This window comes from Panthera uncia (assembly GCF_023721935.1).
Source record: "Panthera uncia isolate 11264 chromosome C1 unlocalized genomic scaffold, Puncia_PCG_1.0 HiC_scaffold_3, whole genome shotgun sequence".
Classification (NCBI taxonomy): domain Eukaryota; kingdom Metazoa; phylum Chordata; class Mammalia; order Carnivora; family Felidae; genus Panthera; species Panthera uncia.
The window spans coordinates 18994325-19011120 of NW_026057584.1; the positions used below are offsets into that span (position 1 = coordinate 18994325).

General features: G+C 38.5%; 1 protein-coding gene across 3 annotated transcripts in view; it reads right to left on the bottom strand.

Moving 5' to 3' along the window:
• Positions 1-16796, bottom strand: part of CNOT9 (CCR4-NOT transcription complex subunit 9) — a 29404-nt gene that overhangs the window by 7078 nt on the left and 5530 nt on the right. For all 3 annotated transcript variants that reach the window (XM_049614890.1, XM_049614892.1, XM_049614891.1), the window contains exons 2-5: positions 10338-10517; positions 8169-8284; positions 5865-5974; positions 404-513 (exon numbers count right to left, since the gene is read on the bottom strand). In XM_049614890.1, coding sequence (XP_049470847.1) covers positions 404-513; positions 5865-5974; positions 8169-8284; positions 10338-10517 — 516 coding nt within the window. The remainder of the gene's footprint in view (positions 1-403; positions 514-5864; positions 5975-8168; positions 8285-10337; positions 10518-16796) is intronic.

Genomic DNA, 16796 nt, shown 5'->3' on the forward strand with positions numbered 1-16796 from the left:
TTTTTTTGTTTGTTTTGTTTGTTTGTTTGTTTGTTTTTTGAGAGAGTGCACACACACAAGAGAGCAAGTTGGGGAGAGGGGCAGAGGGAGAGAGGGAGAGAGAAAGAGAGAGAATCCTAAACAGGCTCTACGCTGAGCATGGAGCCCAACTTGGGAGCTCGATCCCATGACCCTGGGATCATGACCTGAGCTGAAATCAAGAATCTGATGCTCAATTGGCTGAGCCACCCAGGTGCCCCAGGTCTGGATTTTTAAATGATCATTTTATAACAATTTTTACCCAAAAGAGAAAATATATTCATATACGTTTCAAAAAGCCTGAAGGGAGGCAGAAAATGATCCCAGAACCATAAAGTAGTCCAAGAGCCAACAAAATATAAAATCTAAGTTGAAAAACACATACCGTTTTAGAAAGTTCACTTCCAGATTCCATAATGCGCAAACACAAAGGGATGATTTCTGTTGTCAATAAAAAGTTGATTACTTCCTGCTCATCTGTTTTCACTAGGGCCCCTAAAGAAAATACGGACAAAATTATTTCAGAGTGAATGTTTTTAATTAAAATTAACTTTGGAGTGAGTGTTCATTCAACTAGTTGTGGAACTTAAATAACAGAGAGAAGATACATTGTGGTTCATTCACGTCAGAGAATCAGATTCATACTGATGTTTAAAAAAAAAAAAGGGAAGAGAAAGCAGAGGTTGACTGTTATCAGGCAGCATCTGAAAGATCAGGTACCAGGTTTGGTCCCTCGCATAGTGAGCAGCAGTTCAGCCATCTAAATCATTTTTCTATCATTCTTGGCTACACAATGACATCACCATCTACTTTCCATTTATTTTAGGGAGGAGAGAAGAGTTCTGTATCAGTACTAAAGGATATCCCCAGGTAGCAAAGAAATGGTGTCAATTTGAATCCTATTTCACATTGGACATAAACAAACATTACTTCTTGGTTACTTAATTGTTACTCTTTCCCCAAAGAGCACAATCATGGAAGGGTGTACCCAAACCAGAAACACACACACACCTGAACTTTAATCCTAGTCCCGCAACTAGTTTATCAAAGTTTGGTAGAGTTACCCTCTCTTTAGAGGTCTCTGTTTCTTTATCTATAGAAAAAAGAGTTGGAACAAATGATTTTTGAAATTCATCCCAATTAAATTCTGTTGAGTTCTAAACTGACACCACGGACCAGGTAACAGACACAGTTCAGTGATATCTTCTCTATTCTGTACATAGGGAAGCAGAGCCTCATTAATCAAATGACTGATCCCTGAGCTGTCCAACGCATCAACCAGTTTTTGTATGAAAGGCCTCAATTAGATCTATAATAACTTAATCACTTTCGATTAGAAAGTAATAGCATTTACTTAAATAAGAGCTGGCAATCTATAAATGCTACAATCTCTAAACCGCATACCAAACAGCACATAGAAGAATTTACTAATGTGGCCTATAGCAGATATCAAATTACTATTTAATTTTCACTTTACACGTAGGTTTAAAATCCATTCTGAATTAATTTTTACATAGAGGACAAGGTATAGATTGTGCTTCATGGTTTTACATATGGATATCTTAATTGTCCTACCACCATTTATTGAAAAGACTATTATCCTTTGTTCATGAAATTATCTTCGCACCTTTGCAAAAATCAATTAACCATATCTGTATGGGTCAATTTCTAGACTCCCCATTTTGCTCCATTGATTTACAAGTCTAGCTTTTCTCCAATACCACACTGTCTTTACAACCACAGTTTTCCAGTAGATCTTGAAATCAGGTAGTGCAGGCCTTCCAACTTTGTCCTTCTTTTTAAAATCTGCATATTCTAGCTCATTTGCCTTTCCATATAAATTTCAGAAACAGCTTGTCGTTTCTATATTAAAAAAAAAAATCCTGCGGGGATTTTGTTGTAATTGCTCTAAGTCCATATACATCAGTTTGGGGAGAACTCACATCTCAACAACATTGAATCATTTATATACCTATCAATGAACATGGTATATCTCTGCATTTATTTAGGACTTCTTTGATTTCATCATTGTTTTGTAGTTTTTTACCTACAGATCTTGCACATTTTGTAAGACTTACACCCAAATTTTTCATGTTTTGGTGCTATTATAAATGGTAGGTTTTTAAAATTTCAATTTGACTGTTTTTGCTACCACATAAAATGATTCATTTTAGAATACTGACCTCATATCCTGCAACCTTGCTAAATTCACTAGTTCTAGTAGCTTTTTTTGGGTAGGTTCTTCAAGATTTTTCTATGTAGTTAACCTTGTTGTCTGTGAATAAACAGTCTTACTTTTTTATTTCTAATTTGTATGCCCTTTATTCTTTTCTCTTGCCTTATTGCACCAGGTAGGATTTCCAGAATGATACTGAATAGGAGTGGCGAGAATAAACATCCTTGCCTTGTTCTCAATCTTAGGGGACAATGCCTGGTTTTTCATATTAACTATGATCTTAATGGTAGGATTCTTTTTTTTAACTTTATCAGGTTGAGAAAGTTCTCTCCATTTCTACTTTGCTGGAGTTTTTATCATAAAGGGAGGCTGAATTCTGTCCGCTATTTTTTTTTTTTTTTTTTTTTTAATGAAAGAAACAACCAATATTTCTTCTTTAGTCTGTTGATATGGTCAATTATATTGACCGTTCTTTAAAAAAGATTTGTTTATTTATTTATGAGAGAAAAAGCAACAGCACATGTGAGCAGGGGAGGGGGCAGAGGGGGAGAGAGAGAGAATCCCAAGCAGACCCCAAGCTTAGTGCGGAGCCCCACGTGGGGCTCAACCCCACTACCCTGGGATATGACCTAAGCTGAAATCAAGACTCTGATGCTCAACCGAGCCACCCAGGTGTCCCTAAGATTCTATTTTTAAGTGATCTCTACACCCAATGTGGGACTTGAACTCACAACCCTGAGATCAAGAGTTGCATGCTCTACCAACTGAGCCAGCTAAGCACCCCTATATTGACTGATTTTTGAAAGTTAAACCATCATGCACTCCTGGGATAAACCCACTTGGTCATGACGATCCTTTTTATATATTGTTGGACTTGCTTTGTTAACATTTTGTTGAGAATTTCTTCATCTATGTTCTTGAGGGCTCCTGGCCTAAAGTTTTCTTACAATGTCTTTTTCTGGTTTATTATCAGAGTAATGCTGGCCTTACTAAGAATTTAGAAGCCTTCTATATTCTGGAAAAGTTTCATAAAATTTGGCCATTTCACCTAAGTTATCAAATTTATGGGCACAGAGTTACTAGCAGTATTCTCTTATTATTCTTTTAGTGTCTATGGTCTGTTGTAACGTACACCCTTTCATTCCTGGTACTTATAATTTGTGTTTTCTCTTTTTCTCCCAGTCTATCCAGTTACAGGTTTATTAATTCCACTGAATTTTTTTCAGTAAAAAATTGGGGGTGGGTGAAATAGGTGAAGGTGGTCAAAAGGTACAAACCTCCAATTATAAGTAAGTACTGGGACTGCAATGTGCAATGACTATAATAACAATATCGTATTGCATATTTCAAAGTTGTTAAGAGAGATCTTAAAGGTTCTCCTCACGAGAAAAATTTTTATAACTGTGTGTGGTGATGGATTTTAACTTATTGTGGTAATCATTCTGCAATATATACATGTATCAAATTGTTATGCTTTACATTTAAAACTAACACAATGTTTGTTATGAGTCAATTATATCTCAAAAAAAGGCAGCTTTTGGTTTCATTGATTTTATCTATTGTTGTCCTGTTCTCATTTTCAATGATGTCTGTTCTTTATTATTTCCTTCCTTCTGTTCAATTTAGCTTAATTTGCTCCTTTTTCTATTTTCTTAAAGTGGAAAGGTTTGAACATTGAAGACCTTTCCTCCTTTCTAGTATTAGCATTTTATGCTACAAATTTCCCTGTAAGCCCTGCTTTAGCTGCACCCTGTAAGCTTTGATATGCTGTTTTTATTTTATTCACTTTCAAGTATTTTCTAATTTTTCATGTATCATTTCATTTATATTCAAATTTTTGTGATAACCTTTGAACTGTAAGCAAAAAGTCTAGGCCCAACATTTACCTTCTGCTTGTACTCTCAACTGACTTGGAGAAATTAAGTTTCAGAAAATATATGCAAGGGCAAACAACTAGCTTTATACTGTCTGAGTATTTTTTTTTTTATCCCCCTACAGTTAAGTTTATCCCAAGATCCCAAATGCATCATCTAACTGTAGTGGTTTAAAAACCAGCAGAAGTAGGGTATAATTTAAATCAGAATTAAGGATATAAATGTTTTCTTTTGGCTGGTACCTTGTTCATGTTTTAAATCCTCCATGGGAAAGTTTTGTAACTTAAAAGTAGAAAACAATATATTGGGGGAAAAAGTTTCTAATTAGAGTACCACTTGAGAGGGGATGTAAAAAAGAGTAACATTCACTTGTATATGAGATTAACAGCTACTCCTTAAACATACAATAAAATGTCTCTGAGAAATATGTCTCAGAAGTACCAAACTTTTTGTTTTTTATCTTTTTACAGTTTATTTATTTGAGAGACAAAGAGAGAAAGCATGAGCTGGGGAGGGGCAGAGAGACAGGTGGGGAGAGAAAGAATCCCAAGCAGGCTCCGCACTGTCAGTGCAGAGCCTGATGTGCAGGCTCGAGCTTAGGAACCATGAGATCGTGACCTGAGCCAAAGTTGGATGCTTAACCAACTGAGCCACCCAGGTGCCTTAAAATTACCAAACTTTTGAAGTATACTTCCTGTTCCATGGTTTATAATTGTAGGGATATGAACACAAATTGAAGATAAAAACAGTAACAAACAAAACAAAGTCTGTACAACCAATGTTCTTATTGGGGCGCCTGGGTGGCTCAGTCAGTTAAGTGTCTGACTCTCGGTTTCATGAGTTCAAGCCCCTCATTGGGCTCTGTGCTACCAGTGTGGAGCATGCTTGGGGTTGTCTCTCCCTCCCTCTGCCCCTCCCCCCCTCAAAATAAATAAATAAACTTAAAACAAAAAAGTTTATTAAAAAAATCAATGTTCTTACTGTTTGGTCAGTACATGAGCAAAAACTATGAGAAAAAGATACTGAAGGGTGAGTTTGGAAAGAAATAATTTTCTTCTTCTTTTAGTAGGCTCCATGCCCAACGTGGGGCATGGGGATTGAACTCACGACCCTGAGATCAAGAGTTGCATGCTTTACTGACTGAACCAGCCAGGCACTCCTGGAAAGAAACCTTGAATGTATTTACTTTTCACAAATCCAAAGACAGTTCTTTATTATCTGGGAGTCTGAGATCTGAAACAGCTAATGTATTATTTTCCTGAGCAAAACATATTTTAGACACATCTCCCATAGTAAATATATGTGGAAACACTAACTGTAGCATGCAAAAATTCAACTAGGTGAAGCAGAAGACAAACATCTGCAGTTATGGGAGAACAGCTCAAAAGTTAGAAAAGAGAAACAAACAAAACACAACACCAGCTCAAATTCTTATCCCTGTAATAATACTCTTTGTTGACTGCAGTTCTTGTTCTTTACTCTCCCTACAATTCCAATAAATGTTTCTACATATATGCTTAATTTAATCCCAAATGTTGGGCTTCATACCCTTATTAACAACACACAGAATGGTACTTGATAAGAACCATTATATGACTTATTTACTTATTATTTAACAAATATTTATTATTATTTGTTATTATATCCTCATTTATTAGTGAAAACAGACTCAACCTCAAAGACAAAAAACAAACAACTGGTGAACAAAAGTTATAAAAGACAAAACAAAACACTGAAGTTAAGATTGCTATTATGAATGAGCATTTCAGGCTTGTAAGACAACCCTAATAACTTACCAATAACTCCAAGACTGGTTAGCCGAAGATACTCAAAGGGACGCGTTTTGCTGACAGTGTGCAAAAAGGGGTACAAAAAAAGTGGGATGTGTGCTGCAAGAAATGCTGACCTGAAAGAAAAAGATAATCACATTCAGAGCCCAGACTCAATTTCTAAGGATTGTGAACATTCAATTTCCAGGCAGTTCATTCTGTAAGGTCTATAACATTGCCTAACCAAGAAACCTCTAGAAAAGGGTCAACGGTCATTAGTCTAGACCAATGGTTCTCAGTTGGGATGATTTTGCCCACCAGAGCACATGCGGCAATGTCTGGAGATAATTTTGGTTGTCACAACTGAGGGGGGTGCTACTGGCATTCAGTGGGCAGAGGCCAGGGATGCTGCCCAAACATCCAACAGAGCACAGGACAGCCCCCTTTCACTCCCCTCCTCCCACCACAAAACCTAGCGCAAAATGGCAATGTCAAGGTTAAAAAAAAAAACCTAGTCTAGATCAATGGTTAAGAGAATACACCATTTTCCCTGTAATCAGTATCAAGTACCTGAAAAACTGATAAAATATCCAATTGCAGATTTAAAAAAGTAGGTCATAAAATGCTATTAAGTGCCCAAGAAATTCTCCTAGATGCCTTCCCTCACCTATTCACAGGTACAGTCACACAAAACCTTATAAACTGAGACAGGAAAACAAAGGAGCCGTTATCAGGTTTATCTGCTATGTTTAAATGCACACTGTTCTTTTTTTTGTTAGAGCATTTCAGATACACTAGATATTCTAAAAACATTGTAATCTGAAGCTAATATATCAGGCAACTAATGTGGAACCAATCCATTACTTTGTATTATTTATAGTTACACCTTATGGGAGAGCAAACACTCTAAATTTTTAACACAGTACTCTTACATTTTTCTTAAGTGCTTAAAAATAATTTTCATAGTAACTTCTCTAGAGTTCTAAAACGTCAGTGTCAACCTAGCACTCAGATTTCACAAGGAAACTTGAGAAAAAGAGGAAAGACTTCAATAAGATGTCATTAAGTGCCTCAGAGCCATAAAAGTCACAAAGCAGATACCTGAACAGGATTTTCCTTTTCCTGTCAGATGTAGCAGGCCAACTTGCATGCCAATTCTAATCTTTTACAAGGCTGCCTAGAATCCTTGGTTAAGAAAGATTCTGAAGCCAAATCTAGGTTCAGTGGGGAAAAATGCTGGGTTCAAATATTTACTGAACTCCTGCTAAATGCCATGCACTGTGCCTCATATATGGCACAGTGATGTCTACCATGGGTTAAGGGGGGAGAAGTATCTACATACCTGACTTTTCTTGAGATGTGAACGCCACTCCTTTATTTTTATTTTTTTATTTGAGAGAGAGAGAGAGAGAGAGAGAGAGAGAGAGAGAGAGAGCGCGCGCGCATGCACTCGAGTGGGGGTGAGGGGCAGTGGGAGAGAGAATCTTAAGCAGGCTCCACACTCAGCACAGAGCCTGATGTGGGGCTTGATCCCACAACCTTGGGATCATGACCTTAGCCGAAATCAAGAGTTGGACACTCAACCGACTAAGCCACCCAGGCGCCCCTATTTTATTTTTAAATAAACTTTACCTCTAACGTGGGGTTCAAACTTACGACCCTGAGATCAAGAGCCACATGCTCTACCAGGCGCCCCGTGAATGCCATTCCTTTAAAGTTCAGTGTTATAAATGAGTAAAAAGTAAATGAGACAACGGATTATTATTCAGCCTTAAAAAGAAAATTCTGACATATACTACAATGTAGACGTTATGCTAAATGAAGTAAGCCAATTACAAAAAGACTAATACTGAATGATTCCACTTAAATGAGATACTCAGAGTAGTTAAAATCATACAGACAGAAAGTAGAAAGATGGTTCCCAGAGGCTATGGGAATGGGGAGTCATGGTTTAATGGGTAAAGTTTCAGTTTTACAAGATGAAAAGAGTAATGGAGATGGATGGTGGTGGTGGTTGCAAATTATAAAGGTATTATTACTGAACTCTATGCTTATAAATAGTTGAAATGGTAAGCTTATATTATGTATACTTTACTGCAATTTTAAAAAGGCAAAAAAAATTATAAAAGAACATATTAAACAATACTATGCTGTTACTACATGAAAACTTGGTGAATTAGAGACCAGAAATTCTTCAGGAAAAGCAAAGCAAATGAGAATCCTGGAGATCCACACCCACACACATGCACCCCACTGCATGCCTCTTCCTCTCATTCATAAAAAGACCATATTCAATACAACCTCCATCAACAGACGCATCAAAGGACTGACCTGGTTTCTGGGTGTGATGCCACACATTGCAGTAATGCCAGAGCATTGCAAACTCTGTTAGATTGGTGTGCTGTCAAGGTGGGTGGGTTGATGGATGGATAAATATTTACAATTTCCTAAAAAATGGAAACCAGCAGCAGATGAATAAAGAACTTATTACAAAATGAATTCCCATGGTATTAAAGCAAAAACCCTAAAAACTCCCACAACTTAAAAAAATTTTTTTTTTTAACATTTATTTATTTTTGAGAGACAGAGCATGAGCGGGAAAGGGGCAGACAGAGAGGGAGACACAGAATCTAAAGCAGGCTCCAGACTCTCAGCTGCCAGCACAGAGCCCGATGCAGGGCTCGAACTCACGAACTGTGATATCATGACCTGAGCCGAAGTTGGACACTTAACCGACTGAGCCACCCAGGCCCCCCAAAACTCCCACAACTTTTGATTCCACATATCCTGTAAGAACTGAACTATCAAAGTGGGAGCAGAAATAAACAATGCTATCTTTTCATCCCAAAGATACCTGAGACTATGAGAAATTTCTACATAGGTTTCTAGAAGATTTGTCTGGAGGCAACTGTGGTCACCTACACTTCCCTCTTTATATCCAGCATCTGTTGAGGCCTTCACTTGAGGGGCTCTTATATTTATAATCCTCCATTTTGTCAGTACCCTGCTTTAAGTTATAGTGATAACTGGCCAGATAGCAAGTGTCAGTAGATCAACCACAGTGACTCATTAAGAAGTCTAAATTTGGTCAGGTAGCAACTGCAAAAAGGGAGAGATAGGAACGTGGGATGGGGCACCTGGGTGGCTCAGTTGGTTAATCGACCAACTTCAGCTCGGGTCATGATCTCGCAGTTTGTGAGTTCGAGCCCTGCATCGGGCTCTGGGCTGACAACTCTGAGCCTGGAGCCTACTTCAGATTCTATGTCTCCCCCTCTCTCTACCCCTCCCCTGCTCATGCTCTGTGTCTCTCTGTCTCTCAGTAATAAATAAACGTTAAAAAAAAAAAAAAAAGAATGTGGGTATACACATAGAGATATGTTCAAACAGCAGTGAACATATGTACTCTGTCAAAAGGTGATGATATGCTGTATACAATTCCTTTTTTTTTTTTTTTTTTAAATTGTAAAACTTTTATAGGAAAAGTTCCTGAAAGAAAGATTAGTTTTGGGGATTAAGAACACACTTATTGTGGGGCACCTGGGTGGCTCAATTGGTTGAGCATCTGACTTTGGCTCAAGTCATGACATCTTGTGGTTTGTGAGTTCGAGTTCCACGTTCGGCTCTGTGCTGACAGTTCGGAGCCTGGAGCCTGCTTGGAATTCTGTGTGTGTCTCTCTTTCTCTGCCCCTCCCCTGCTTGCAATCTCTCTCAAAAATGAATAAACATTAAAAAAAAAAAAAAAAAAAGAATACACTTATTGTGATAAGCAATGAGTAATGTACAGAATTGTTGAATCACTGAATTGTAATACTGTATACCCGAAACTAATATAACACTGTATGTATGTTAATTATACATTAAAAAAAGGAAAGATTAGTTTCTTGGTTACATGATATAAGAAATGAATGCAAATTTACTTAACAAGCTTGAAAAACTAATTTAATTATTAGGAATTTTGGACAATACTTTAAAGGATGATTATTCCATTATCTTGGTATTGTAAGATTATACCATATCAATTTATTTCCCACCAATGATCATTATAGTCAGAACCAAATTTTGGTTACTTACCCTTTAATGTAACCTACCTCTAATCCTATAGCTATCATATCTTTATCTTAATATTTCCTTTTGCCAGAATATACCCTGCAGTTCTTATACTTTACTTTCTACCTTTTTTCTTCTGTCATGTAGAAGTGTCTTGTAGTATTCCTAAAGCTGTGTTTTTCAAAGTGTAGTTCTCAGACTACCTGCATCAGAATCACCTGAGAGCAGGGCAGGTGCTTTCTAAAAAAAGATTTTTAATCTGAGACCAAATAAATCTTTTGGGTAAGACCCAAGAATCTGCATTTTAACAAGCACCTTAGACTTTTCTAAAACAGATTCTTACAAATGCTAACATTTAAAGAAGTATTCTACCAAAGTCTTCGAAATCAATTGAGCAGACAGAGAGAGGCATGATAAACAGGAATGACCTGCAACTCACTGGTATGTACCCACCTGTAAAAGTGCTGCAATAGTACCAAATGAATGCCACAGCATGGGTGCAAGGTCAGGAACAGATTCTCGCTTCTTACTCAGCTCCAGCAAAGCATTTTCCCTTGTCTCAGGACTGGACAGCTCATTGATCCACTGATAGATTTTTTCTCTGTCTACTTGAGCCAGTGCAGTAGGCACAGGCTTCAAGTGGAAAAAAGAAAGTAAACATGTTTTGTTAGAGTCAAACCAAGTTTTACTCTGCTTTAGAGGGAATGTGTTTTTTATAAATACCAGGGGAGCTTTTCTATATCCGTACACTCGATGTAAATAAATTCAATCTCTCAAAATCTAAAACACACACACACCTTTCAATAATTTCATGTTTAGAAATTTATACAAGAGGTATACCTGGGCTGTACTGAGGACATACAAGGATGTTTACTGTTGCACTGTTATAAAAGCAGAAAACTTGAAATTGTAAAAATCTATCAACTAGGAACTGTTAGCTACCTATGGGTACATCTTTATTTGTAATACTATGTAGGTCTTTAAATAAATAGCTTTACATGTGTTGATACTAAATAAAACCAAAAAACAAAGTGTACAGAATAGTATAGACCCTTCCACTTAAATACGTAAATATACTTATATATTTACATACAACATTTCTAGAATGACACATAAGAAACTTAACAGTAACAATAAAAAAAAAAAAAAGAAGCTTAACAGTAATTACTGCCAAGGTTGGAATCTACATGGGAAATTTACTTTTCCTTGTAAACAATAAAATCTTCTGCATAGTTTACTTTTCTTAAGCATATATCTATAATAGTTTATTTGATTTTATTATTTTGATATATTTTTAAAATGCTGATTTATTTTGAGAGAGAGAAGGACGAGGAAAGAGAGAATCCCAAGCAGGCTCCGCGCTGTCAGTGTAGAGTCTGATGCGGGGCTCAATCTCATGAACCACAAGATCATGACCTGAGCTGAAATCAAGAGTTGGGACACTTAACCAACTGAGCCACTCAGGTGCCCCTGTAAGTTTTTGAAAGGAAAAAAGTTACACCCTCCCCACCCACTTCTGGTCCTTCCCCCATTAATTCTGGCATCCCCTTCCACGGAGCAGAAAACATATGTAATTTGGAAAAGCCCCCCTTCTAATGATTCTTATACATACTCTACCTCTACCCCTTTGAGAATCATCCATTACTTACTCACATAGGGGCAAGACGGACAACATTCTTTTATTATTGCACTAAAGCATCACAATGTTCAAAAAAATTTGAGGATTTCTATAATTCTCCACACCTGTCAAACAGCCTGTGCCCTCGGTTAACTCCCTTAATTATTCTTCTTTGGAAAATATGATAGAGTAGAAAAATGATTACCATTGCTATTTTTAGCTCTAAAGTCCTAATAGATTCAAGATTTCGATCCCTATGCCCAATATTTTCTCACTTAGTTACCCCAACCAGGGGAATTATTGGGTAGATGGGGGGCAGGAGGGGTAGGCAAAAAAAAAAAAAAAGAAAAAAAAAGAAAAAGAACTATACTTACAGATGAGATCACTATCACTCAGAGGATTAACCTGCTCAATTCACCCAAGTATGAACTTGCATATTCCAGCGCCTTCCTGAACTGCATTACACAGCTTCCCATGGTATTTATATGTTCCCACTACAGCTTAGTGTGATAGAATGACCTACCCATCGTACAGATGGAAAGATGAGGCACAGAAAGGACAACTGTCTTTGTTGAAGAACAAAAGTCTAAGATAGACTTTGAGGTGCACTCACAATCACTGTACCCAAGCTGAACAGTCTTCTATAAATGGAAGCTTGATTATAAGCTTTTAGCTTAATGTTTATCATTTCACTTGCTTGACAGAATGAACCACAAAGTGTTCTGCTAAATGGACTGAAATACCATGCAGCTTAAGTCTTCTTTAAGTGCCTCAATCTGTTGAAAGGTATTTTGTAACTCCCATCAGTGGTGGTCCTCAAGGAAGCCCAGGCTCCCACAGCAGCAATATGAAGAAGTAACAGGGTAGTCCTACCTCCCCACCCCCCAATAGCAAAAGCAGTATTGTCCAAGCACTTGCCCTTTCCAGGCTACTACAGATAGGCCCTCAACTTAAAAAAAATTATTTTTGGAAATGTAATTCCCACCAGGAAGACAGGGTATGTTTATTTATAGAGTATTATATCACCTTAAAAAACTCTGCGGAAACAAGGGCTAAAATTTTAGCTTTGAGTTTCCTGCCCACAGTCTCCTGGATGACCCACAATCCAATAACTAAAGGGGTCTCAGAGATACTCATTGCTCCATTAATACAGTATCTATACTGATTAGTCTTTACTCATTCAACTCCCCCTAAAGTCCTGTTGCCCCAAACCACTAAGCTCCATTGCCCCCAGTACAGCCAGTTTGCAACCTGTATCTGGAACTCCTATGCCTCATGCTGCCCCAGGGAGCCCTGGGTGTATAACAGCAGGATGCACTTGTAGCCACCGATCAGCATATCATGGCTTCTGAACACCAGGCCCCACCCCCACATATTCTATTTCCAGAGCTGGCCTAACTTCAGCAAGGAGATGGTGTCCTTGGAGCGATGCTAACACTCTAGAGGGCCTGGTGCCTAGTTGGGTATCTAACGTCATGGCCACCTGCTGCCAGCAATACTCCAACTTTTAAGGCTACTTGTGGGAGCTGCAGCCTCTGTGGGGCTTTGGTTCTAAGAGAGCTAGGGATGTCAGGTGGGTGGTAATGTCCTCTCAGGCACTAGCTTGGACCTATGGGCTCTGTAGCCATTCTAGCAAAGGGAAGGCAGTGAGGGCAGTTTGGTGCCAGGAAATACTTGGGATAAGAACCCTCTTTTTCATCACCCCCAGTGAATTTTGCCTACAATTTAACAGGAGTTAGTTTAACCCTACTGAATATCTATTTGTTATGGGATGAATACAATTATTTCTTTAAAACAAAATTTTTTTAAAACATTTATTTATTATTGAGAGACACAGAGAGACAGAGCGCGAGCAGGGGAGGGGCAGAGAGAGAGGGAGACACAGAACCTGAAGCAGGCTCCAGGCTCCGAGCTGTCTGCAGAGCCCGAGGCGGGGCATGAACTCACAAACTGCGAGATCATGACCTGAGCTGATGTCGGACGCTTAACCAACTGAGCCACCCGGGCACCCCTGAATACAATTATTTCTTAAAACAAAAATGGGAGCTAACACACATAGTGCTTACTCTGTCAGGCACTGTCCTAAACAAATACTTGTCACTACTCTCATTTTATAGAGGAGGAAACACTGTTATTTTGCCAAAGCCAAAATCTGAATCCAGGCAGCCTGGCAACAGAGTCCATACTCTTTGCTTTGCTAATGCTGTTTCTCACCTGACTGAAAGATTAGGTCTGATCTAAAGATGACGTTCAAAGGGCACCTGAGTGGCTCAGTCTGTTAGGTGTCTGACTTTGGCTCAGGTTATAATCTCACGGCTCCTGAGTTCAAGGCCCACGTCAGGTTCTATGCTGATACCTCGGAGCCTGGAGCGTACTTCGGATTCCATGTCTCCCTCTCTCTCTGCCCCTCCCCTGCTCGTGCGCGCTCTCTCTCGCTCAAAAATAGATAAACATTAAAAAAATAATAAAGATGATGCTCAAAACAGCTTTGTCCTGTGACCTGGACAATAGAGACAGGGAACATATATATAAAAAGCTCAGACAAAAACTTAAAATGTTACTGCTGTTAGTTCAGCCGAATCTGAAAAACAATCAGCACCATGAACAATACCCAATACTGTCGATGTGAAGGGATATTCTCGACTTAATTGAGACTACAAAGCACATGATAACCATCAACAAAATATTTTTTTTAAATGTTATTTAAGTAAGCTCTATGCCCAACGTGAGGCTTGAACTCACAACCCAGAGGTCAAGAGTCTCATATTCTACCAACTAAGCCAGCCAGGCACCTCAATAATCATCATTTTAATGAGAAAGTCAGTGAGATAGTTGGACCTAATTCCCCATGTCAAATCATGGTTCTCATAGGAATAATCTAGCTAGGGATAGCTACTTCACTCTCACACACACACCTCCACCACACACATCAACAGGCAATTTTATAACACATGCAGAAGTTTAGTTATTGTGGAGAATAAAAGGGAAAATATTTTTACATTTTGATTTACATATTGATATATGTACAGGTGACTTGAATGTGGGTTTGAACTACACAGGTCACTCATACATGGACTCTTTTCAGTAACTACAGTACTGTAAATGTATTTTCCCTTCCTCAAGACTGTCTTAACATTTTCTTTTTTCTATTATAAGAATGTAGTATATAATATACATAACATACAAAATATGTGTGGATCAACTGTTATCAGTAAGGCTAACAGTTAAGAGCAGACTATTAAGAATTCAGTTTTGGGGGAATCAAAAGTTTTATGCAGATTTCCAACTGTGCATGGGGGAGGTTGGCACCCCTAACCCCTACCCTGTTCAAGGGTCATCCGTATTAATATTATCAGATGACTGACAAAATCCTCTGGACATTATCCTTGAATAAAACTCCAAACCACAATTCTAGCATTTCAGTAGATCTTGATGGAAATAAAACCCCAATATGTATCTTACCCTCTTTCTAAATCCCAAGGATCATTTAGGCACACCTTTCACAAAAATATTAGAATCTGAAAAGTCATGTCTTCCTAAGAGTGTGGGAAGTGAAAGAGGGGTGGGGTAGATAAGGAGACAGAACCGTACTGAACATTAAAAAATTTTTTTTCAATGTTTATTTTTAAGAGACAGAGTGTGAGTGGGGAAGGGTACGGGGAGACATGGAATCCAAAGCAGTCTCCAGGCTCTGAGCCGTCAGCACAGAGCCCAATGCGGGACTGAACTCAAGAGCTGTGAGATCATGACCTGAGCCCAAGTCTGACGCTCAACCGACTGAGCCACCCAGGTGCCCCTGTACTGGACATTTTTTAAAACATGGTTTCATTTACTGAACAGAACACGGTTATTATCCTCATTTTACAACTGATGAAAGTATGAGTAAAGGATGGTAGGTTTCCTCTTCCTGCCATTCTCTATTTAAACATCACCACTAAAGATTCCTAAAGCGATTGCTACAATTCTTTTATAATTTACTAATCCATTTCGGAGGCTGTGGATGATATAGAACTCAATCTAGGAGCATACACTGTCCAGTGGTAGATAAGCACATTCATCCATAACTTCTCTACTGTAGACTACTTTAAACACATTAAAAATAATAGCAGAATACTGCCACAAGAATTGAAGTTAACACTTTTTTTTTAAAGTTTATGTATTTTTGAGTGGGGGGAGAGAAAGAGAGAGTGGGGGGCACAGAGGCACGGCATGGGGGGCAGAGGATCAGAAGCAGGCTCTGTGCTGACAGCAGTGAGCCCAATGTGGGGCTTGAACTCACAAACCGTGAGATCATGACCTGAGCTGAAGGACCTGAACTGAAGCCAGCTACTTAACCAGGTCAACACTTCTTGGATCACGTGAAATCTATGGATCTTTTCCTCAGGAAAACATGCAATTGCAAATTGTTTTGCACATAATTTCTTCTACACAAAATTTACACACAATTTAAAAGAATTCATAGACCCCATGTAACCTATGCATGGATCCAGAATTAAGAACTTGTTTATCAAGTGAAAGAATAGAAAAGACCCCAATTTACATGTAACTACACAAGCACAATAAGTGGAATGCACACTGCACTGGAAGCCAGAAATGGCTTCAAAATACAGTTTTGCCATTTCTATAATTGTGTGACCTAGTATAAGTCATTTACTTTGGCAAGCCTTAATTTTATCATTGACAAAATAAGGGAACAATTACCATAAAGTCCCAGGCAGCTCTCAAATCTTGGAAATTACTTTATTTAGCTCTTAGTTATTGCTGAGAAACTAATCTAAGAGCTCTTTTAAAAAGTTAATTTTATTGAGGTTAATTTCCATAAAATTTTAAGTGGACCCATTTTAAGTGTATGTTTCAATGACTTTTTTGTTTGTTTGTTTGTTTTAACGTTTATTTATTTTTGAGACAGGGAGAGACAGAGCATGAACGGGGGAGGGTCAGAGAGAGGGAGACAGAATCTGAAATAGGCTCCAGGCTCTGAGCTGTCAGCACAGAGCCCGACGTGGGGCTTGAACCCACGGACCGCGAGACCATGACCTGAGCCGAAGTCAGCCGCTTAACCGACTGAGCCACTCAGGCACCCCATGTTTCAATGACTTTTGAGAACTTTATATACCTGAGTAACCACCACCACAATCAAGATCTAGACCTCTTCTTTAGGAGTACCTGGGTGGCTCTGACAGCTCAGAGCCTGGAGACTGCTTTGGATTCTGTGTCTCCATCTCTCTCTGCCCTCCCCTGCTCATGCTCTGTCTCTGTCTCAAAAATAAACAGTATATATATATACATGTAGA